The 24,067-nt window shown below is 40.1% G+C and overlaps 2 protein-coding genes across 5 annotated transcripts in view; one reads left to right on the top strand and one right to left on the bottom strand.

Moving 5' to 3' along the window:
- Positions 1-11,213, top strand: part of PLEKHA3 (pleckstrin homology domain containing A3) — a 29,525-nt gene extending 18,312 nt beyond the window's left edge. For all 4 annotated transcript variants that reach the window (XR_003924066.2, XR_005932574.1, XR_005932573.1 and 1 more), the window contains one exon: positions 11,093-11,213. The gene's annotated coding sequence lies outside the window, so the exon portion shown is untranslated. The remainder of the gene's footprint in view (positions 1-11,092) is intronic.
- Positions 97-24,067, bottom strand: part of TTN (titin) — a 244,973-nt gene continuing 221,002 nt past the window's right edge. The window contains exons 294-320 of the mRNA XM_030019102.1: positions 22,212-23,978; positions 21,821-22,117; positions 20,969-21,256; positions 20,577-20,876; positions 18,432-20,498; positions 18,039-18,341; positions 17,652-17,957; positions 17,267-17,557; positions 16,847-17,146; positions 16,437-16,742; positions 15,893-16,198; positions 15,499-15,780; positions 14,618-15,211; positions 14,229-14,516; positions 13,812-14,111; positions 13,056-13,358; positions 12,474-12,776; positions 11,771-12,355; positions 11,327-11,632; positions 10,935-11,234; positions 10,114-10,689; positions 9,716-10,021; positions 9,031-9,624; positions 2,965-8,909; positions 2,725-2,878; positions 1,499-1,792; positions 97-1,374 (exon numbers count right to left, since the gene is read on the bottom strand). Coding sequence (XP_029874962.1) covers positions 1,076-1,374; positions 1,499-1,792; positions 2,725-2,878; positions 2,965-8,909; positions 9,031-9,624; positions 9,716-10,021; positions 10,114-10,689; positions 10,935-11,234; positions 11,327-11,632; positions 11,771-12,355; positions 12,474-12,776; positions 13,056-13,358; positions 13,812-14,111; positions 14,229-14,516; positions 14,618-15,211; positions 15,499-15,780; positions 15,893-16,198; positions 16,437-16,742; positions 16,847-17,146; positions 17,267-17,557; positions 17,652-17,957; positions 18,039-18,341; positions 18,432-20,498; positions 20,577-20,876; positions 20,969-21,256; positions 21,821-22,117; positions 22,212-23,978 — 17,960 coding nt within the window. The 3' untranslated portion in view covers positions 97-1,075. The remainder of the gene's footprint in view (positions 1,375-1,498; positions 1,793-2,724; positions 2,879-2,964; positions 8,910-9,030; positions 9,625-9,715; positions 10,022-10,113; positions 10,690-10,934; positions 11,235-11,326; positions 11,633-11,770; positions 12,356-12,473; positions 12,777-13,055; positions 13,359-13,811; positions 14,112-14,228; positions 14,517-14,617; positions 15,212-15,498; positions 15,781-15,892; positions 16,199-16,436; positions 16,743-16,846; positions 17,147-17,266; positions 17,558-17,651; positions 17,958-18,038; positions 18,342-18,431; positions 20,499-20,576; positions 20,877-20,968; positions 21,257-21,820; positions 22,118-22,211; positions 23,979-24,067) is intronic.

Raw genomic sequence — 24,067 nt, 5'->3', positions numbered from 1 at the left:
TGCATTTGTACCTAGTCTTTTCTTTCAGCAACTCTTTATCTATAGTGTAGTTCAGGAACTGTGAAAACAGCATGATAAATAACAAGGAGTCGCAGGTTTTATGGTGCAGAAAGCATGCTTTATTTCAAATGAACAATTCTATCTCAAGGAGGTTCAACAGCTAACAATTTATTACTACATTAGGAGAACTAACGCAAATTGAAGTGCAGGGCAGTATTTGATGTTGTAACAACAGTTTGTTTTCAAACTGTGGTTCATTGCTTAGTTGCCCGGAAGTGACTACTGGATGTCTAATACTACCACACAAACTCAATCACTGCACCCTACGAACCTCCGAGAGGGGGTACTGCTGCTGCACTCGAGCACCTAAATAGCTTTGTTGATTAAGGGGATGGCCAGGTGATGTTACTTTTTGAAAGCTATCCAGGCAGTCAATATGTCAGAAACAGTACGCAGACAGTGGGTGGACAAAGTGCTGGCCGCTTGCACTTTGTCCAAAAATTGTCAGTCAGGTATGGAAATTATGACGTAATCAGATCCAATGTAAAACATTAAAGCAATGCTTACAGGAGGGTAATTGCAAACATCACCAATGTCTTACATTTCTGATTCAACATAAATATTTGTGCATGTATGAAATACTATGCACAGTATCGTCTCTTAGGTGTAGATAATCTTCAACAGGGAGCCTCTCTACCTGTTGAGGCATTCTTGGACATCAACAATGAGTTGAGGCGCAAAAATTAGTTAAATGTTGAGCAGGGTAGTCGTTTGCTAGGAAACTTTCTCCTACCAACTGTTAGTTCCAAAAGTTACGTTTCAAAATGTCATAAAATAAATGGTACAAAACTTCATAACCGTTAACTTCGGCTATATACAGTATGTACATGTCAGTGAAAAAAGTGTTTAAAATTCTTAGGTCAATAATGACTATAAGTCATAATGTATAGCTCTGGACTTTGTCTTATTCAGGTAGGTACAAAAATATTTTTTTTTCTATTTACAGATCAGATATTTCAGTCCATCTAGGAATCACTTGTAAAAAGACAAGTGTAAATAATACAGATCAAGCTCTCTAAATTGATCGAATATTAATGTTCACAGTGGCAGAATCGGTACCAAATTCATTTCCTAAATTCAGGGTATAAAGTCCACCGTCGTTCTTCTGGACATCCATGATGATCAGGGTGGTTAGATCTTCGCTGGTTTCAATGTGGAATCTGCCTTGCTGGTCCTGACTGGTAATTTTTCTCCCTCTGCAGTACCATGTTATTTCAGGAGCAGGTTCACCCGAAAAGGCACAAGATAGTGTGAGAACTTTTCCTTCATCAATGCTAATATCAGATGGGAGAGCTTCAATTTTGGGTGGTACTCCTTGATAAAACAGGAGAAGAAATACAAAGTTAGTCTGTTTCCACTAAGCCATGCACCAGGTTTACTCTGAGGACTACTTCAGGATATTTGAAGCACTAACTCTACCAGTAATTGTATTGCTCACCTCTCAGACCTGATTTAAGCATTTTACTAGTTGAACTCTCCAGTTGAGCCATACTAGATTTCCCCATAATACTGGTGGAGCTCATCTCTACAAAGGATTCTTTCATGGAGGACATGCTTTTGGCAGACATGCTTGCAAATTTCATTTCAGTCATGCTGCTACTGCTGAAACTGCTGAATGAAGCCTCTTGTTTAGAAGAAGCCTTTTGAAAGGACTGAGAAGAAAAACTTTCGTGCATGCTTGCGTCGCCACTTGTCTTCAATACTACCTCTTTTGGAGGTTCTTCAATTAGAGCTGAGGAGCATTGCAAACATAGAAGGAAAAACCAATAACGTCACATTAACGAATGAAGTCATGCAGTTCTATATGGTTAATTTTACAGAAATGAAGAGACAGCATAATTTGCTTTCAATGGAAAACTGCAGTGGAGTATAAAATTGTTTACAGTCATTTGATTCAAGATGTCCAAATCGCAAACATTAATTTATAAATGAAACAAGTAGGAAACAGAACTGTTACTAGTATGTATGAGCTTGAAGGAGAAACATACTTAAGAAGAAACAGGTTGTCACACAGCGTTTCCTATTAGAACCATTACTAGCGTTAGACACTGAGAAATTGTGTGTTCAGTTCATGTTTGTAGAAGCTGTGAAACATTTTCAAGTTCTTAGAAACATGGTATAGGAAAGTCTGTATTTCACTGCATTGTTCTGTAGCTATAAAAGGCAACAGAAAAGCTCAATCACTGCAGCTTTCCTTTAGACCCAAGCACAGTCATACAAGCAAATCATAGCAACCCCTTGATGCTAGGAATGGGGGATATGGTACAGCCAATAAAATACTAAACCCAGTTCAGTTATGGCTAAGTTACCATAAAATTTTTTAACTGTGGAATTACTTTGGTTTTTGGAACAGATTCTATTAGTAAATGAGGAAAGAGTCATTGCCAGGTCTTAACACAGTCATCCTGGAAGGAATGCTTCTAGCCTTCTCTTAACATCCATCTATGATGTAATAGAGCATCTCTCTGCTCCTCTGTGGGTGTTATAAAGAGTTCTAATGCTGTTTTAGTTCTGTGTATATAATATACAAAAGAAATAGGAGCTTGTTAAAATATTTAAATCAACATTACCGGTGGCTTTTATCATATGTAAGTCATTTTAGTAGACACACCACAGCAAAAAGTTGTGATTAGTCTGAACACGAGTCCTGGAGAACAAACTTACGGAGTACAGTCAAAGATGCTGTAGCAGAGCACTGCCCATGGTAATTTTTTGCTTTGACTGTGTATTTTCCGGTGTCACTCACTGCTGCATTTCGAATCTCAAGAGAATACATGTTTTTAGAGCGTGTTACTCTGATGTGCGATGAAACAGCAATCTGAGGAGGGAAAAAAATGGTTTCATTAAGATCAGTTTTATGAATAATTCTAATTTTTCAAGTAAATATATTAAACGAATACTTACAGGTTGATTATTCTTAAACCACTCAATTTCAGGAGAAGGATCCCCAGAAACTTCACAGGTGAACAATACATCTTGTCCTTCATTGACATTTTGAGACTTAGGCTGCATGATAAATGCTGGTTCGTTGGAACGCTCTTTAGAAAAGGTCAGAACATACTGGCATTTAATAATGCCTTCGTCAGTTTTACCCTCACAGGTGAGTATACCTTCATCTTTATTACTAGCCTTTTTGATAGTTAGTGTGTGATCACTTCCAGAAACACCATATCTGTAATCATCTGAATTTCTCAGCTCTGTTCCATTCAGCACCCATTTTACTTCAGAGGCACCAGGAATGTTGGCTTTCAATGTCACTTTCTGCCCTTCGGACACTGTCATTTTAGTTGAAGAAGCTTTAATTTCTGCTTTCAATTGTTTGACATCTTCAGTAACAATTGACTTTTTAATGACTTCTTGAACTGCTGCTTTTTCTTCAGTTGCCACTGCTGATTTCTTCTGGGTAGAACCTGTAAGCACCTTATCTTCTTTCTGAACTGATTTATGAGTTTCAGATACACCTCTTACCTGGGAATAGATATTTTTAAATACTTGGCCAGTAAACTGGAAGTTAGTTTTTGAAACACCTCCTTCCCCAATAATTTCACAGGTGTATTCTCCTTTATCAGATTCCATGAGCTCATGGATTTTGAGCTCATAGGTGCCATCTGCTGCATAATGAAACTTGAAATGATGGTCGTCTTTCAGTTTTTTGCCATCCTTATACCAAGCCACTTCTCTGACACTTAAAACACTGCTTTCAACTGCACAGGATAACTTTACCTTATCTCCTAGAGTTTCTGCTTTCAGATGCTGTTTTATCTTTGGTGGAGAAGCAGTTGGTAATTGTACTTTCTCTGCTGGTACTGTTTTGTCTCCAGGTGGTGACTTTGCTTTTGGGGGGCCACTGATGGGTTCAGGAGATTTCGCTCGTTTAGGAGACTTAACTGGCTCTGGAGACTTTACACGAGGCTCAGGAGATTTGATTGTTGGAGGTGATGTAATTGTTTTTTCAGGAATTTTTGTTCTTTGAATGGTCAAAGTAAAATGCGCTTCCTGTCTTCCTTCAGAGTTCTCCACCACAACAGTGTAACTTCCTTCATCTGACATCTGGACCGAAGAAATTTCAAAGGTAGATTTGTACTGCGTTCGTGTTACTTGGAAGCGCCTCGAAGAAACAATGGGTTGACCCGCACGGAACCATGTTATTGTTGGTGCTGGTTCACCATCAACGTCACAGGAAAATCTTGCAGTCTCCCCTTCAGAAACTGTGACTGACCGTGGCTTTGTAAGGATTGTTGCTGGTAGAGTGCTTTTAAATGCCTTGTGTACAGTCCTTTCTTCCAATGATTTTTCTTCAGCCGCAGTGATTTTTTCTTCAGAAGCAGCATAGTGTTCATATGATAGAAGTGATTCTCTTGTTGCTGACATTTCTGATTTGACCTCTCTTACTGAGGAACTTGCTTCTGTAGCAGATGCTTTCTTAAATGAGGAGATTGCATATGCCTCTGTTTTTGTCAAGTCAGGTAAAATTGACCTTGGTACTTCTTCATCTCTCCTCTGGGAAGAGTATGTAGTGTAATCTCCTCCAGTTACATCTAGTGTTGCATAATCAGAGCATTCCCCTTTGTAGTTTGTGCATACAGCCCGGTATGTTCCACTGTCATCAATGTGGCAGTCGAGAATCTCCAGAGTTAATACACCACTGGTATTAGTAAAATGTATCTTACTGCTCTCCTGGAGCTCAATACCATTATGGTACCACTTCACTTCAGCAGTTGGTTTTGACTGGACATTTAGAATGAACCTGGTATTATGGCCACATGGTACCCGGTGCGAGCGCATTCTCAGGGTAATGCGAGGAGCATGGTCAAGGGTGAAAGGCTGCTGAGTCAGAACTTCGTATTTCCTTTCCATAGTTTTCTGAGTTTTCAAAGCAGATTTCATGGACTCATATCTAGAAAATATATCAAATCTTGCCATCCTCTCAAACCGAGAGAGCGATCTTTCACTAGAAACTGGGCTAGGTGAGCGTGGTCGAGTTCTCTCTGGTGTTGGGGATCTTCTCTCACTTTCTTCAGGTGGCCGTGAGCGAGGTCGAATTAATTCAGATACAGGACGCATCAACTCAATGTAAGTTGGAGAAAGAGATCTTCTTCTCCTTAGTAATCTAGAGGGAGGTGAAAATTCCCTGTGAACGTGTTGCACCATTTCTATTTCTTCTTCTTCTTCTGATGTGATCTCAGTTATTTCTCTTTCCCTCCTTCTCCTGAGTCTACTCTTTTCCTCCTCTGCCATATATTCAAGCTCACTCCTGTATTCGGAGAGTCGTTGAGCAGTGCCAACAGGACGGAGCAATTCTTCATCCTCTTTTTCATCCATTATTCTTTGCTTTTGTTTAGGTGGTCTGTAGGCAGCCCTGTCATGGCGTTGACGAAGCTCTGCGTAGCTTGCACTGGTGTCAGCTTTAGTTGGGATGTGATAGCTTGAATATCTCAGCTCTCTTTTTCTTTCTTCCTCTGAACTGACTTGTGCTCCTGCCGTAGAATACCGAAGGGCAGACAGTTCAAAGCGTGGGGGGCTTCTTGGTGGGGAAGCAGAAAATCCTAACTCCAGCTCTTCTTCAAGGCGTAGTCTCTCTTCTTCAGTTCTCTTCATGGCTAAATAGTCATCAATAGGCAGGAGTAATTCCTCATCAGACAAGTCACCAAGTGATCGCCTTCTTGGTCTATAGTAATATTCATAGTCTGGAGATGGGGTATGCCGACGTGCTGGTCTCACAATTTCAAGATCATCTTGTGTTAGCTTTGGTATGCGCCATTTAGGCTTATACTGATCAGAAATGCGTGGCAGTGGCATCACGTAGAATTGCTCCCACCTGGAAAGACGTATGCGTTTCTGGCGTTTCTGAACAGTTCTCTCAAGTTTTCCTGGCATTTCGTACTGGTCTCGCAGCCTCTTATACCACTTCATGTCTGACAGAGGCACAAAGTGTTTAATGTTCTGATCTTCCTCAAGAGTAGTGCGCACATGTTTGCGAGGCTCTGGGACCTCATACGGCATACGAAGTCTTCTTTCTTCCTTCTTTTCTTCTTTCTTAATTTCATATTCACCTTTGACAGTCTTAGTGCTAACAGCTGGTTTGTATAAGATGGCAGCTTCTCTGAGAGCCTCTTGTGCAGTTTGTGTCAGTGGAACAGCTTCAACCCCAGAAAGGATTTCTGCCATTCGTAAGGTCTTGTCAATTTGTCTCTGTACGTGCTTCTCCCGCTCTTCTTCAGTCTTGTACTCACGCTTGACATATTTCAAGCGTTCAACTTTTAGATAAGCCTGACAGCTTGTAGATCCAGCACTATTTGTAGCAGTAACTCTGTAATAACCACTGTCTTCTGGTAAAGTATCTCTGATATGCAAAGCATAATAATCTAAACCTTCATGAATTATATCAAAATTAGGACCAAAGGATAGAGGTTGACCATCTTTCTCCCATTTCAGCGTTGGTTTTGGTACACCAGATACCCTGATCTCAAAACTGACGTTCTGGCCTTCTTGACATTCAGCATTTGCCAGCAGTCTTTTAAACATTGGCCTTAGTGTGGCATCTGCTGGAGGTGGATGCGGAATCACAGTCAACTTAGCTTTGCAGCTGTCTTCGCCATATTTATTGCGTGCTACAATACTGTATTCAGCATCATCCTCTTCAGTGACGTTATTGATGACGAGTTGATAAAGGCCCTTGTCTGATTCAAAAGTATACTTCTTATCATCATCACCAGGTTTGATTTTCTGGCCTGATTTGAACCATGTTAAGCGAGGTTCTGGGTGAACTGTTATAGTTACTCCAAACCTGACATTTTCTCCAACATATGCGGTGCGGTTATACAAAGGCAGAGTAAATTCTGGTGGACGCTCTAATAGTCTCATAGTATCAACCCGTCGTTTCACTTTCCGAACAGTTCTGCATCTGTAGTGCTCAGAAATTTCTCTCACACCTTTAACAAAAAGTTCTGCATAAGAGCTGTCTTCACCATAGTCATTTACTACCTTACATCTGTAGGTACCATCATCAGATTTAGAAACATCTTTGACATACATGGTTGCCACACCGTCTTCATATTTGATTTCATATTTCTCATTGCTTTCTAATTGCCTCATACCAAAGTACCATGTGACTTGTGTGGACTGATCATAGTTTTCAATCCTACATACATATTTGGCATGCCCTCCTTCTTCTGTAACAGTATGCTTTATCTGCCCAGCAATGGGACCAATGTCTATCGGTGCAACTTTAACTTTAGCCACTGTTATGCCTTTCTGAGATCTAATCGCACCTCCACAGGAAATGCGGGCTACTGACACAACTGTGTTCCACTCTTTCTTTACTAGAGTTTGGTAGTAACGCCTGTGCCTCACGGTCTTGATAGCTTTAGTGCTGGTCTTTTCTGTCTGCTGTTTTAGCCACACGTGGTTAAGCGCTTCAGCAGCTGTCATCCGAGCTTTTCTTTCCTTTACTAGTAGGCGATCAATGAAGTCCATGGCCTCTATGCTTATGTCTTTGAATGCTTCATCATCAAAGTTGTATTCAGCATTTAGAATATTTTCAATAACTTGTTGGTTTGTTTCAGCAATGAAAGGATTAATGCCACTGAGAAGTATGTATGTTAGAGCACCAACTGACCACATGTCAGTAGCTGTGCTGACCAAATCATGGTGATGTACTTCAGGCGCATAATATTCAGGAGAAGTGAACTGGAGTCTAAAGCTGTCTCCAGGCTTCAATTGTCTGGCTTGACCAAATTCAACAATTTTAACTACAGAGCTTCTTCTTGTGAAGTAAATAATATTGTCTGGTTTAATATCAAAATGTCCAATGCTGTGGCGATGTAAAAATTCTAGTGCATCGCAGACCTGGCGTACGTAACTTATTATTTCTCTTTCATTAAGTTCAAATGAAGCTGTGCTGATTCTTTCAAAGATGTCAACTCCAGAAATGAATTCAAAGATCATGACCAATTCTTCTAGGCTCTCAAATGATTCGTAAAGATACAGGATATTTCGGTGCCTAGCAATGTTTAGAATGGAAATTTCTTTCTTTACCAAAACTTGGTCAGCACCCTTTACTTTGACAAACTTGGCCAGGTAAGTCTTTTTTGAAACTGCCTCAACACAGCGGTGTGCAATGCCAAACTGCCCACGTCCAAGCTCTTCTGCAATCATATATTTGTCATAGAGTTCCTTTGTAGAATAGTGAGCTGCTTTAACTGTCGTGACTTCTCTGGTCTCATCAACTTCTTCATCATAGTTCATTACTCTGGTCTTATCTTCCTTTGTTATAATTGGATCTGTAGGTTCAGAAGGCTGGCTGTGGCCAAACTTGTTTTCTGCAATTACACGGAACTGGTAGGTGGTCTTGCCAAATAAGTTCACCACTGTGTATCGTGTATCACGAGCTTGTGCAACACGAATCCATCGCTCTGCTGTTGTAGCACGTTTCTCAATAATGTAGTTTATGATTCTGCTTCCACCGTCAGTAGCTGGTTCATTCCAGGTTAAGTTGACTGAATCCCTTGAAATGTCAGTTACCTTCAGACCTCTTGGTGGATCAGGCACATCAGCCACATCTAATTCAACTGTTTTTTGATCGATTCCGAATCTGTTTTTGGCACAAACAATGTAAAACCCTGCATCTTTTCTGTCAACACCATTTGGGAAAACAAGAGATGTGAATGATCGCGTAACAATGACTTGGTAGTGTCCATTAGTATCAATGAGGTCTTGTCCCTTCTGCCATGTGATCACGGGGTGAGGCTTGCCGCTGAATGGAATCTTGATGCTCACTACTTCCCCTCGGAGGGCATGAACAGCTCCCATGCCTTCCAGGTTTTTGGGCAAGTGAATCTTTGCAGGAACTGGAATAGAAAGAGGAAGAAAAAACAACACATGAGCAAAAGTACATGAGAAGAGCACCAATAGTCTACATATTCAAAGCTTATAAAGAATTTGTCTTAGGAATTAAGACCCTTCATTCACCTTCAACATCCAAAGAGGCAGTGCCAGACACAGATCCTCCTTGGTTGGTCGCTCTAACTTGATATACTGTGGCATCATCATCCGTTACATTTGTGATGACCAGCTGGTGATATCCACCCTTGAATTCCTGTATCTTGATCTTTTCACCATCTGGCATGATTTCTTTGCCCTGTCTGTACCACTTGACAATTGGTTTAGGATGACCAGTGACTTTGCAGACAAATGTGGCATTAGCTTGAAATTTCACATTCAGATTCCTTAGTTCTTCCTTGAAATGCGGAGCTTGAATTGGTACATCAGATTTTGGAATGACTGGTTGTGATACCTCACTCCACTCACTTTCACCACCAAGATTTTCACATTTTACACGGAACTCATATTCAAGACCTTCAATAAGATCTTTCACAGAATAGACTGTTTCACGAATTTCATCTGTTGTTACAGAAATCCACTTGTTTTGTTTTTTCTCACGCTTCTCAAGATAGTAAGTTCTAATCTTTGCACCACCATCACTTGCAGGAGGCTTCCATGAGACAACACAAGAATCCTTTGTGACAGCACTTGCTACTGGCTGACCAGGTTGTCCTGGTTTTTCTGTAAAGAATAAAAAAGTTCAAAAACTGGAGTGAGCTTGCCTTAGTAATTATAGGGATATACAGAAATTGATATTTTGACATCCACTTACCAAAGGGAGGCTTCATAACAACAACTGATGAAACCTCCAGTGCTTCACTAATGCCATATGTATTCTGAGCAGAAACACGGAAATAATAGCCTGCATTTTCAGTTAGGTTAACAATTCTACAGGTAGTGCCTGAAATGCTTGAAGATACAAGTTGCCATTCTGCTCCTTCCTTAGCTTCACATTTCTCTATGATGTAATTGGTTATCATAGCACCTCCATCATCCTCTGGTGGTTTCCAGCTTATCACCACAGAATTCTTCAGTATAGACTCTATAACAATTGGTCCTACGGGTTTCTCTGGCTTATCTGTAAAAGAAGCAGCATGATATTTTTAGTTCTTTCGCCAGTAAGTATTTGAGAAAATATTCCACAAAAATAGTGAAAATGAAATTAATTACCTTGTATTTCCACATTAAGTACAGTGTCAACTGTTCCAAATGTGTTACTGAGTTGCACTTTGTACTTTCCAGCATGAGTCTTGTGCTGGACATTCTTAATAGCAAGATGAGTATAATGCTCTGTGTTCTCAATAGTAACTGTTTCTGATCCTCTCAAAGGTTTGTTGCCATAGAACCAAGTTATTGCTGGTACTGGTCGGCCAATATACACAACATGAAGGCGGAGGGTGCCACCTGCACCTGCATAGTACTTCTCTTTCAATGGGAAGCCAGGGTGGAACTGAGGAGGAGCCTGCAGTAATAGCTTGCCACTAGTTTCAATTTCTCCGACATCATTGGTAGCCATACAAGTGTAGAGACCTTCATCCTCCTGTTCATCTGTTATTACTGTCAGTGTATGATTGCGTCCATCAGATGACATTTTGTATTTTCGGCTTTGCACCAGTTCTTTGCCGAAGCGGTACCATTTAATATCAGGCAAAGGTCTCCCAACAATCTGGCATGTCAGCTGAGCTGCTTCACCCAGTTTAGTTGTAACATCCTGCATTTCTTTTTTTATGGCAGGTGCTTCTCCGGCTATGACAAAGATGATTAAAAAATAGTGAAGATTACTATGAAATTTTCCTCTATTACTATATTACTGGAAATTAATTTTCATTTATACTTGTGCCTCTTATACTTGAAAGACTGTGCTTTAGGACAGTCATGTTGGCAAATAACATGTAAAACAAATAGGCAGCATGTTAAGTGCAGCACTGTGGTTGATGACGCAGCAAATCACAACAACGTCACAGCAAATATGATAATATATGTTTGCTTACATGTTAATTTAGTTTTCACTGCCATAGCAGTCCTCCGAGGTCTGCTGAGGCCGGTCTGATTTTCTGCAAAAACACGGAACTCGTATTCTGTAGCCTCTAGTAAACCTCCTACTGTAAACTGCCTGTCCTTGATGCGTTCTTTATTGCATTTTTTCCAGGTGCTTTCTCCAGATTGGCGATATTCAACCCAATAGCCAAGGATCTCTTTGCCACCATCGCTTTCAGGTCGTTCCCATTCTAATGTAATGCTGTCCTTAAATATAGATGTGATCTCAATTTCTCCAGGTTGGCTTGGTTTGTCTGAAAATTAAAATAGACACAGAAAATAAATTCCTCTCTAAATGTCACTAAGTTGCTCTTCAGAAGATCTGTTAATGCAAACATTTTCTTACCAAATGGATCCTTGCATACAACTGGTTCAGAAGCAGCACTTGCTTCACTTTCACCAATGTCATTTTGAGCAATGATACGGAATTGATATTCAGCATCTGGAACAAGTCCTGTGACTGTATACATTGTAGTGGTAATCTGTGTCTTATTATGCCGGACCCATTTTTCTGTAGATGTCTCTTTACGTTCAATGTAGTAGCCAGTTACACGAGAACCACCATCATCTTTAGGTCTGGACCAGGATAAGTTGACAGAACTCTTTGTAACACCAAGCACTTCAGGTGGGTTGTTTGGAGGCTCTGGAGGATCTGTTAGTAATTATAATAACAAAATTAATAGAAAAAATAGTGACATAGCATTAAAACATTTGCATATACTATTGCACTTTTAGAACCATAATGTAGTAATTAAAAATTATTTTTTAAAAAATCTAAAAGAGGACTTACTTAGAGGTGTCTTTGGTACTGCTGGTTCTTCAGATTTGAGGGATTTACTAATACCGAAATGGTTTTCAGCAGAAACACGGAAGTGATATTCCACATTTTCTTTGAGCCCTTTCACCACTAGTGATGTCCCTTTCACTCTAGAGTCAACAGTGTACCAGGCAGTCTTCGGTACTTCTCGTCTCTCAACAATATAACCTAGGATATCTGCACCACCATCATCTGTAGGAGGTCTCCAGCTTACTCTGACAGAACGAGCTTGTATATCATCATACTCAAGTGGCCCTTCTGGTGGATTTGGAATGCCAATCACTCTGACTTTAATATACACAGCTTTTTTGCCACACTTGTTTTCAAGTGCCAAATCATAGGTGCCTGAATCTTCTCTTTCTGCATCTTTGATCACAAGTTCCGTGTGAGTGTCAGAAGTCGCAATCATGGCCCTCTTGCTGATGTCGTGTCCTTCTTTTGTCCATTTGCATATTGGGATGGGCTTACCCTTAATGGGTATTGTAAGCCTGATAACTCCACCTTGTCTCACCATGAGACCTTCCTGGTATTTTTCATCAAGTTCATAGTCAGGATATTCTGTAAACAAAATTAACATGTCATGCTATGTCTGTTTTACAGATTGTATCATACCTGCTTTAGGGAAATACTTTTTTAGGACAACTTTCAATGAGAGTTAAGACTTGAAGTGTCTTACCAAGCATTTCTTTTATTTTGACTGTTCCTGGCACTTCAGCAGGTTCTCCTGGTCCACCAGCATTACAGGCTAGCACACGGAATCTGTATTCTGCGCCCTGGGGGAGATGTGTCAAGGTGTATTCACGAATCTTGGTTGGCGTGGTATTGCATTTGGTCCATTCAAATTGATCAACCTTCTGCATCTCAATTAAGTAGCCAGTAACTTTAGAACCACCTTCATCTTCTGGTGGACTCCAAGCCAGGGAGACAGATGTTCTTGTAGTATCAGTGACTCTTGGATTCTGAGGTTTACCTGGAGGAGCTGGAAGAGAAGATGAATGGGGGGGTGGGATCTTTTTATGAATATTTAAAAAATGTAACAAATGCTAACTTGCAATGTATGATCTGTATTAAGTGTATAGGATTTATACAGGAAAACTTACAATGAAAGATTTTCACTAATATTTTATTGGTTTTCTCCAGTCAGAATCTCACTTACGAATTCACCCAGATAACTTTCCAAATTAGGAAGAAGAGTAAATTTTACTAGTATCATTCCCTTCTGCCATAATGTGCTTAATCTATGTAGGAAAGTACTTACCAATTGGATCTCTAGCGACAGCAGACTTCGAAGGGCGGCTGGGTTTCCCAGTGCCTCTGGCATTGATTGCTGTGACTCGGTGTTCATATTCTAATCCTTCAACCAACCCAGTGGAACGATAACGAGTCATAGTGACTGGAACTTTATTTACACGGATCCATCTATCTGCTCTAACTTCTTTGCGTTCCACAATATAACCAGTAATCTGTGAGTCACCATCATCTTCTGGAGGATACCAAGTTAATGTCATGCCATCTCGAGAGATATCAAACACTTCTGGAGTGCCAGGAGGACCAGGAATACCTGTAAAAACATAACAGAATTAGCAAAGAAGGCATCAAATGATTCTACACATTAGTAACATGCAACATATTATGAATGACAGTGTAATATCAATGTCCTATCAAACTTTTTATCAGCAGATATCAAAGTACTTTGCAAACTAGGTCAGTGAAATACTACTGGTTTTGTAATGGGATCATGCAATTTTTCAAGGCTAATGGTAGACCTGAGCAGAAAAATTGAAGTTTACCATCCAGGTTCTGTGCAGTGCATCTATAATACCTATAGAGATTTATGGATGGCATTTTTCTCTGGAAGTATAACAAGACTACTGTGCATCATAATGTACCATTTTATTTGGCAAAAGGAAGTCGTAACATCTAGAAAAATCTTATCTATGTGTGGATATATAAGCCCATTTAAATATATATTTTAATTTTTAAAGGTAAAGGATAAGCAAAAATTCAGACTTACGTATTCTGCTCTTGCATTCTATAATTTCAGACTGCAGGTAAGATCCGATTCCGAAGCGATTTGTAGCAGCCACACGGAACACATATTCTGCACCTTCAACAAGTCTGGTGAACTTAAATGTTGTCCTGGTTACTGACTCTGAAACTGGCAGCCATCCAGGACGGTGAGCATCGCGCTGTTCTACCACATAGCCACTAAGGGTAGCTCCACCATCCAGTTCAGGTGGCTCCCAGGAGATGGTTACATAATTTGAATCAATTTCGTCAATTCGGATAGGTCCAACAGGTGGTCCAGGTTTGTCTAGGAAAAAAAGAAAATTAAAAGAAAAAAGAAAAGTGGAGAAAAAGAATCATATTGCTGATGTAAAAAAGTTCAGATGGAGAAAGATCATGGGCAATTATTTTCATAAATCCTTACCAAGGATTATAACCTTTATTGTATCAGCAGCTGTTCCAGTTGTGTTCTTCAGTTCAAGCGTATACTCTCCAGTGTCATGTATGGTGGTCTCACGCACAGTTAATTTAGCCATTTTGGCAACAGTCTCCATTTTGATGCGTTCTGATTCTTTTAGTTTAGAACCAGCAAAGAACCAAGATGCAGCTGGAGGTGGTCGTCCTTCAATTGGAATAGCTAACTCAATGGGCTTGCCAGCAGGTACATGAATTGTCTTCTGAGGTATTCCAGCGAAGTCAATTGTTGGTAGAACTAAGAAAAACAAATAATTGATATTTTAAATATCCATTTTACAAATATCACGTTCATTTGGTGTATGCTTCACCCTGTTATTTTTAACAGTAGATACCTACCTTTTTGGTCTTGTACTGTCACTGCTGTGACAATCTCTCGTGGTTCTGACATGCCCTTCTGATTCTGTGCTCTGACTCTGAACAAGTACTGTTCACCTTCATTGAGAGAGATAATTGTATGCTCATAGACGGTAGGCTTCAGTGTCACTACCTTCAACCATCTTTCTGTTCCTGCTTTGCTGGCCTCAATAACATAGCCAGTCAATCTGCTGCCACCATCATGTGGTGGTTTCTCCCATGCAAGAGTAACAGTTGATTTAGTGGTGTCAATCACTTCGAGTTTTTGTGGTACCATGGGGACATCAGATACTAGTACTGCATCAGATGTTTCACAAGCTTCACCAATGCCGTAAATATTTTCTGGTAGTACTCTGAAATAATACAAAGCTCCTTCTAGAAGTCCAGTAACTCTATAAAATGTCTTGCTGCATTTGATAGTGACGGTCTTGTAAGCTCTCATGGAAGCTTCACGTTTCTCAATTATATAATTGTTGACTGGGGCTCCACCATCAATGGTTGGAATATCCCAAGTAAGTGTCACAGAATCTTTTGATACTTCCTTAATTCTCACTGCAGCTGGTGGACCAGGTGTATCTAAACCAAAACAAAACAAAGATATTTTTTTTCCTTTTGGATCCTTTCCTTTTACAGTCAATGACTGCTTCTGCATAAAAAAAAACAATGCTGGGATTTGATTTATAAACTAGCACAGCTTTAGAAACTATGTATTTTCCTTTGGTTTAGATTGTTTCCCTGACTTCCCAAACTTTCTCATGTTACTTAAACTGCAAACTTGCTTTGGAAATGAATGACTTTCTTATTCCTGAGCAACATGCACTATGAGTGATGTACTGCCCATATACAATTGTAGCAGTACTTACCATACACTTTTACAGAAATAGTTGCAGATTTTTTCCCTGATTGATTTTCAGCCTCAATGACGTATTTTCCAGCATCATACCGATTAACTTTATCCACAATAAGCAGAGTGTAGCTGTCTGTAGTATCAATAATAGCTCGACTTGCAAGGTCAACACCCTGCTTGCTCCATGTGATTACGGGAGGAGGTCTGCCAGATACAGAGACCATTAGGCGCAGGGAACCACCAGCTCTGACTGTAACTGTCTTCTTCAGATCATCAGCAAGCTCAAGCTCAGGTATTTCTGATGAAGGGTGTAAGAAACATGGAATTAATTAATGTTTTAATCAATTAATTAATAGTTCTAAAGGAAAATGTAATTATTCCTTAAAATATATATTAAGTTTTCAAATTACCTATTCTTTCCACAGGTTCTATTTCTGCTGATGATTCACTAAATTCACTCATACCATTCACATTTGTAGCAGCAACTCTGAATTGGTATTTCTGTGCTGTTTTAAGACCAGTCACGGTGAACTCAGCATTCCTCAGAGTGGCAGTTGTATGTGGTCGATACCACTGTTCAGTACCTTCTTCTTTCATTTCAAGAACATAACCTAAGATGTCAGCACCACCATCATATGTGGGCTTTGACCATGCTAAACTGATGCTGTGCTTAGTAGTATCCACAACTCTTGGAGCTGAAGGTGGTGCAGGAGTATCTTTGAAAAAGAAGAAAATCATTTCACATTGGTGCAGGAAACATTTTACAGTTAAAAAACTTTCTAAACAGCTAATGCCAGGAAATGTGAACTATAACTGCTTTTAAGTTTATTCTAATACTGTCTAGTTCAGTGATATCATATGTGGTTTTGGGTATCTTAGTCGAAGTGTGAGTGTGGGTTTATGGTCCATTATTATAAGTAAATAATAAAATATGTTTTAAATGTGTTAACTTACATGATGGTTCTTTACATAATATGTATTGTGAGGCTTCGCTAGGCTCACTGTTCCCAGCAGCATTCACTGCAGTGACACGGAACTGGTACTGGCTGCCTTCCATGAGACCAGTGACTTTCAGTCTGGTATCATAAACAGTGTAGTCTCTGTTCACTCGTGTCCAGCGCAGACTTTTCCTTTCACGTTTGTCCACAAGATAGTCCTTAATCTCACTGCCACCATCTGATTCTGGTTTTGTCCACTGAATAATGACATGTTCCTTGCCGACACTCACTTCTTCAGGAGCACCAGGCTGTGTTGGAATAGCTGTTGTTTTTAAAAGGTGAAAAAAAAAAAATTATTTAACAAATTGTTTATCTGTGAGAAATACTCCACAAATTCTGATGCAGAATGGAAGTAGTAACACTCACTGAAAGCATTCCTGGCAATCACAGGTTCTGTTTCAAGTGGAACACCTGGTCCATATTTGTTGACAGCTCTCACACGGAAGATGTATTCGTTATTTTTAATAAGTTTTGTTACCACATGTGATAAAGTCTGGCATTCAGCCTCAACAATAACCCAGTGAAGTCTGCTGGTTTCACGCCTTTCTACGATATAGTGAGTGATTTGTGCACCTCCATCTTCCTCAGGAATGTTCCATGCCAGAGTACATTTCTCTTCTGTTACTCTGCTAACTGTAATTTTGCCTGCACATGGACCTGGTGAATCTGGGTAGAGATGAAAATAAGTATTGTTATTAGCAGCTAAGGAAAAGTGTCTCACTCTTATTTAAAATAATGCGGGGTTTTTAGTATACTAAGTATGAATATTAATCATAGGATACATACCAAGCACTTTGACAAGAACAGAGATTTGTTTCATCCCACTGGCATTTTTAACTGTTAGAGTATATTTTCCACTATCACTTCTGTCACAGAACTTGATAATTGCAATGGCTCGTTTGCTGGTGTATTGCAGAGATATCTTTTCACATAGATCCAATTCCCTGTCACCTTTGGACCAGAAGACTTTTGGTTCTGGTTTCCCACCAATGGCTGCATCGAGAACAAGATCTGATCCAGCCCTAATGGTCACAACTTCTCCCTGCAGTCTGGCATCAAGTTCAGCCTTTGGTGGTGCTGTCATAAGGAAAAAGAGATTAAAAACAAATTACATGACAGTACTAAAAATGGAACATTATATTTTTAGTTGTTCCAAGTGAATATTTCTTACAGTATTCATCTTTGCAAATGACAGCACCAGTCGATTCAGATCCTTTGCTAATCACACCAGCAGCATTCTTTGCTAGTACACGGAATTCATATGCTTCATCTTCGCTAAGAGCTGTCACAGTAAAAAAGTTTTCTGAGACAATGGTATAATTGCATTTCAGCCAGCGTCCATCGCCAGATTCATTATATGGTTTGCGCTCTATAATATATCCGATAATTTTGCTTCCACCATCATAAAGGGGTGCTGACCAGCTAAGCGACACTGTAGATCTGGTGACATCTGTTACTTCTGGTCTTCCTGGTGGATCTGGAAGAATAAAACAGAAAAATGAGAAATGCAATTCTATTTTAGCTTAAATAACAGCATAACTCCAAAAGTAGTACTTACCAACTGGATTTTGAGCCACTACTGGTCTCGAAGCTTCACTAGCTTTGCTAACACCTGCAGCATTTAGAGCATAGGTTCTGAATTGGTATTCTAGGCCTTCCACCAATCCTGTGACTTTGTAGTTGCATTCACAGCATGGCACTTTGTTTTCTTTCACCCAAAGGATGGTGTTGCGCTCCTTCTTTTCAACCCAATATCCAATGACTTTGCTGCCACCATCATGATAGGGTTCCTCCCAGCGAATGGCCATGGCAGTTGCAGACACCGAATAGACTTCTGGCCTTGAAGGTGGGCTTGGTGGGACTAAACACAAAAAAGGCGGGGAGTAAAATGTTAGTTATTACAACTACCTCAGTCAGAGGAAAAGAACAAATTTTGAAGTGTTTCACTTACCGAATGGATGCTCAGCAACTATTGTTTTTGATTCAAGGGGTTTGCTGACACCAAATCTGTTTTCTGAGCTTACTCGGAAACTGTACTCCTGGTATTTTGTGAGATGAGTGACTTTGATCTGTGTACGTTTCACACTGGAATTTACCAGCTGCCATGCTGTTGTGCCAGATTCACGTTTCTCTACAATGTAGTTCGTAATGTCGCTGCCACCATCATCTTCAGGTTCTTTCCAGGTCAACACACAGGATTCAGCTGAGACAGATGATATTTCAATTGGGCCAGTGACAGGACCTGGCCTTCCTATGACTACCACTGTGACAGTAAATGTTTTCACACCAGCAGTGTTTTCTAGTGTGAGGTAGTATTTACCAGAGTCACCCCTCATACTGTCCTTTACAGTCAGTGTGGTTCTGTCTTTTGTTGTCTTGATGGTCACTCTCTCAGTTTCCTTCAGCCTCATCTCCTCAAGTTTCCATGTCACTTTTGGAGCTGGACGCCCACTGATTGGTATATCAATAGTAAAGGTGCTTCCAGCCTTGCATGTTATGAGCTGTCTGCTTATTTCGCTGAGATCTGCTGTTGGTTCAATCTGTGGCTCCTTAATAATAACAGAAGAGAAAGCTTCTCTCGGCTCACTGTAGCCAGCATCATTCTTTGCCTTGACCCGGAATTCATACTCGGTGTTCTCCACAAGGCCTTCAACAGTGAAAGTAAGTTGTTTGGTTTGTCCAGCTTGAATCCAGGATTCAGAACCTTTTTGTTTCATTTCAAGAAGGTATCCAGTAACACGGCTACCACCGTCATGATCAGGTTTAAGCCAAGCTAAAACTACGGAAGATTTGGTTGTATCAACAATATCTAGTCTCTTAGGTGGAGCAGGTTCTTCTGTGGCTACAACTGGTTCTGTTAATTCACAGGGTTCACCTACACCATATTCATTTTCTGCTGACACTCGGTAGTAATATGGCACACCTTCTGCCAGATCAGTGACCTTAAAGATTTGTCGAATGCATTTTGAACTCACCACTTGCCAGCTACGACGGCTTGCTTCCCGTTTTTCCACAATGTAGTGATGGATACGTGAACCTCCATCCAGAACAGGAGCATCCCACATTAAAGTAATAGATCCTCGAGTCACGTCTTTAAATGTAATAGGACCTGGTGGACCAGGTGTGTCCAAAACCTTGACAGTAAATGTAATAGACTTACTTCCACTGTTGTTTTCCACAGTAAAGACATACTTGCCAGCATCATTTCTATTGCATTCCTCCACAGTCAATGTGCTGAATGAATCAGTTGTTTGAATGTCAGCACGCAAGCTAAGATTAGCATCTGCTTTGGACCACACAGCAGTAGGAACAGGTCTTCCAGAGAAAGCAATAAATAGACGAATGCTTGCACCTGCTCTTACAATATGAGTCTGCTTGAAGTTTGCATCAATATCAATTTCAGGTGCAGAAAGCCTGTCCACGGTTTGGATGGAAGCAGGAACTTCACAACTTTCTCCTTTGCCAGCACCATTGACAGCACTAACTCTGAATTTGTAGTGTTCTCCTGCCTCCAAATCAACAACGGTATATTTAGTAGCAAGAACAGTCTCTGCATTGACTTTCTGCCATGCTTCAAGATCAGCTTTGCACATCTCAATGATGTACCCAATTATTTCCATGCCTCCATCAAAAACTGGCTTGGTCCACTCTAAGCTTACACTAGTCTTTGATGTATCTGTCACCTTTACAACATTAGGAGCACTTGGTGGGCTGACTGGTTCTCTACATTTAATCAGCTTTGAAACATCACTTGGAGGTCCAACTCCTGCAGCATTTTCAGCCATGACATGGAATTCATACTCATTGCCTTCAATAAGGCCAGTTACTCTGTATCTGTTCTCAGTAATGGGCCTCTTACTGGATACTTTAACCCAGCGCATGCTCTTCTTTTCTCTCCTTTCTAGAATATACTCATTTATCTCACTTCCACCATCTGATTTTGGTCTTGCCCATGTGAGTGTGATACTGTCTCCTGTAACATTGGTAGGCTCTGGAGTTCCTGGTGTGTCAGGGAGTGCTAAAAAAAGAAAAACATCATGAGAAAGACAAGATGGTAACTCCACAGTTATTTCTACAGAATGAGGTAGAAACTTACTGTAAGGTATTTGTGCGGTAACTGGATCAGACTCCAGTGGTCTGCCAACTCCAAATTTGTTCACTGCAGAGACACGGAACTGGTATTCGTTGCCCTTAATTAATTTAAGTGCTGTGTAGGTGCAAGCTTCACATTTATCTTCAACTAATGCCCAAGCAATCCTGCTGGTTTCACGTTTTTCAATTATGTAGTGGGAAATAGAAGCGCAACCATCATTAGCTGGAGGCTCCCACCACAATGTGACTTTTTCTCCAGTAATGTTTGTGAATCGTATTGGTCCACCAACTTTTCCTGGTGTGTCTGCAATTTTAAAGGTTCAGAATTATAATTTGATGGCACTTAGAATAAAATACTGTTTTAAAAGAGCATGCTGAAAGTGTTTGGTGCAGTACCTTGTACTCTGAAGGTAATATCTTCTCGTTTAGTGCCTGATGCATTTTTGGCTTCTACTGTGTACACTCCACGATGATCCCGGGTAGCATCTCTAATGAAGATTGTACTATATCCAATAGCTGTAGTTATTTCTATATTCATTATTTTCTCAATCTCCTTACCATCCTTAAACCATGTCACTTTAGGTACTGGACGTCCTTTGATTAGAGCTTTAAGTCTAATGCTCTCTCCAGCTTTAACAGTAAGGCCTTCGAAGTGCTCAGGGCCAAATTCAATTGTTGGAGCAACTGAAAAAAGGAAAATGTAATTCAATTCCCATATAGCTAAGTATTTTTTCCTGATACTCTTTTTAATGTACTAATTATAAAAGATTGTTATATATAGAATTCTTCCACTTAGAAAATGGCATTCTCTAAAAAGCAGTTATTACATGAAGTATAAACTTATTTTTCATGTAAGCACACAGTGTATCATATTAGCAATAGGTGAAAGACACTGTTAACATATTCTGTCACAGTATGCCAAGCTACCTGAGGCATATTTTCCTTTCTAAATTATTCAGTGCATCAGAATATTACAGTTTATGATTTCTTTCTAACTTTGCTACTGCTGCTTATCCAACACAAATGTAGACTTCCATGCCTTTCAGCAATTAATGACATATGTCTGCAGATTTGGGTCTTTAATTTAGACCCTCCCACCTCAGAGTACAAACAGAAATGTTCTGAGTTGACTGGAAGGACCTAGCCACATGTTCTTCCCGCCTTGGCCTCCCATTTCCCATCAGTACAGCCAGAAGTTCTAGCTGGCTTTGGTACCCAAATACAAAGATATTAAGAAGTAATTCTTACTGTTTTCATCTCTGGTCATGATATAGCCTGAAGACTGTGAAGGTGGGCTGATTGTACCAACAGCATTTCTTGCAAGCACTCTGAATTCATATCGGTCACCTGAACTGAGTCCTGTAACTGTATATTGGCATTCACTGACATCAGTAAAGTTACATCTGAGCCAACGGTCTTCACTTCCTTGCCGTTTCTCAATGCTGTAAGCCACAATCTTACTGCCTCCGTCACGCAGTGGAGGGGTCCATTTAAGGGTGACTGTTTCCCTGGTGACATCAATGTAATCAGGAGTACCAGGTGGGTCTGAAAGGAAAAGAATTAAAATTTATTTTTATCACTGCCCACCATAATCTACAAGACTAGAACTTTCTTGGATGAGTGATTGATATTCACTCACCCACTGGAGAGACTGCCAAAGTAAATTTGCTTGGCTCACTAGCTCGGCTTAGACCTGCAGTGTTTTCAGCGTATACTTGGAACTGGTAATCCAGGCCCTCAAGCAGTCCGGTAATCCTGTATTCTCTGCTAGATATTAATGCAACATTAACCTTCTGCCACAAAATACTGTTTCTTTCCTTCTTTTCAACATGGTATCCAATGATCTCTGAACCACCATCATAAACGGGAGCATCCCAAGATATGGTCATTCCATCAGCAGTTATGTTGTATACAAGAGGCTTGCCTGGGGCACCTGGTGGTCTAAATTGATGCTTTGCTACAACATCTGCTGAGACGAGAGGTGGGCTCACTCCGTATCTGTTTTCTGCACGAACTCTAAACTGATACTCAGTGTCTTTAACGAGGTTTGGTACTTTGAAAGTTGTTCTTGCAGCACTCGAACACACCAGCTTCCAGTTCATTTGTGAAGTTTCTCTCTTCTCAATACTATAGCCAGTAATTTCTCCTCCCCCATCATCTTCAGGAGCTTCCCATGACAAAACTACACTATCTGCTTTGATTTCATCTAGTCTTAAAGGTCCTTTTGGTTTGGATGGAGGGCCGAGAGTGATGACAGTGATTGTGAATGTTTTTCTGCACACTACATTGTCAAGAATTAAAGTATATTTGCCACCATGCTCCTTTTTCACATTCTTGATGCTTAAGCTTATCTTGTTTTCAGTTTTCTTGAAACGAAGATGTTCAGTTTCTTTAAGAGGGAGGTTGTCCTTGAGCCAGCTCATTGATGGCTTAGGTTTACCTTTATAGGGCAATTCAATGTGCAGGTTATGTCCAATTCTTACTGCAATTTGACCTCCAGGAATATCAGAAAGGTCAGCTTCAGGTGTTATTATATGTTCTTTCACTGTAATGGGTCCAATACTAACACTGTCACTCATGCCTTTTTCATTTTTAGCAAAGACTCTGAATTCCATGACAGAAAGCTCTTTAAGTTTTTCAACTTCAAATTCACAGCTCTTGCTTGTGCCTGCATATGTCCATTCTTTTTCTCCTTGCAGTTTCTTTTCAATAACATAGTCCGATATAATGCTACCACCATCATAGTCAGGTTTGCTCCACTGCAATTTAACAGAAGTCTTTGTAGAATCTTTCATGGCCAGGTCTTTTACAGGTCCAGGTATGTCTGCAGCTTTCACAGGTTCAGTTGTCTCACAAGGTTCACCCAGTCCAATTTCATTTTCAGCAAGAACACGGAAGAAGAATGCAGTCTTCTCTGACAGGTTAGTTAGCTTATACGTGGTATGAGAACACTTTGTTGTTACAGTTGACCAGGCCCTCTTTGTAGCGTCTCTTTTTTCAACAACATAATTTGTTATTTCAGAACCACCATTAATGAGAGGTGGCTCCCATACCAGTGTAACTGTGCCACGAGCAACATGCTTAAGCTGCAGCTTCTGGCAGGCAGATGGCGTGTCAAGTACTTTTATATTCACAAATGATGATTTTGCTTCTCCAACTCCATTTTCAATTGTAAGAACATATTTTCCTGTATCATTGCGGGTAACTTGAGGAATAGTAAGTAGTGTAGATGATTCTGTGTTCTGGATGATATATCTTTCGTCAATCCCAAGATTCTTGTCACCCTTTCTCCAAGTGACTGTTGGAGGAGGTCTCCCTTTGAATGGAATCATTGTTTGCACATCTTCACCTGCTTTAGCAACAATAGAGGTCCGGAGAGCAACATCCAGATCAATCTCTGGTGCCACTGTGGAAATAAATAAAAATTAATAATGCATACTTGGAATGTAAAATAAGAAATGCTCTGAAAAAAAAAAAACCACAAAAAAAATGATA

Source organism: Aquila chrysaetos, chromosome 6 (assembly GCF_900496995.4).
Source record: "Aquila chrysaetos chrysaetos chromosome 6, bAquChr1.4, whole genome shotgun sequence".
Lineage (NCBI taxonomy): Eukaryota > Metazoa > Chordata > Aves > Accipitriformes > Accipitridae > Aquila > Aquila chrysaetos.
Note: the sequence above shows the minus strand (reverse complement) of the source record. Positions and strands in the feature narration are given on the sequence as shown.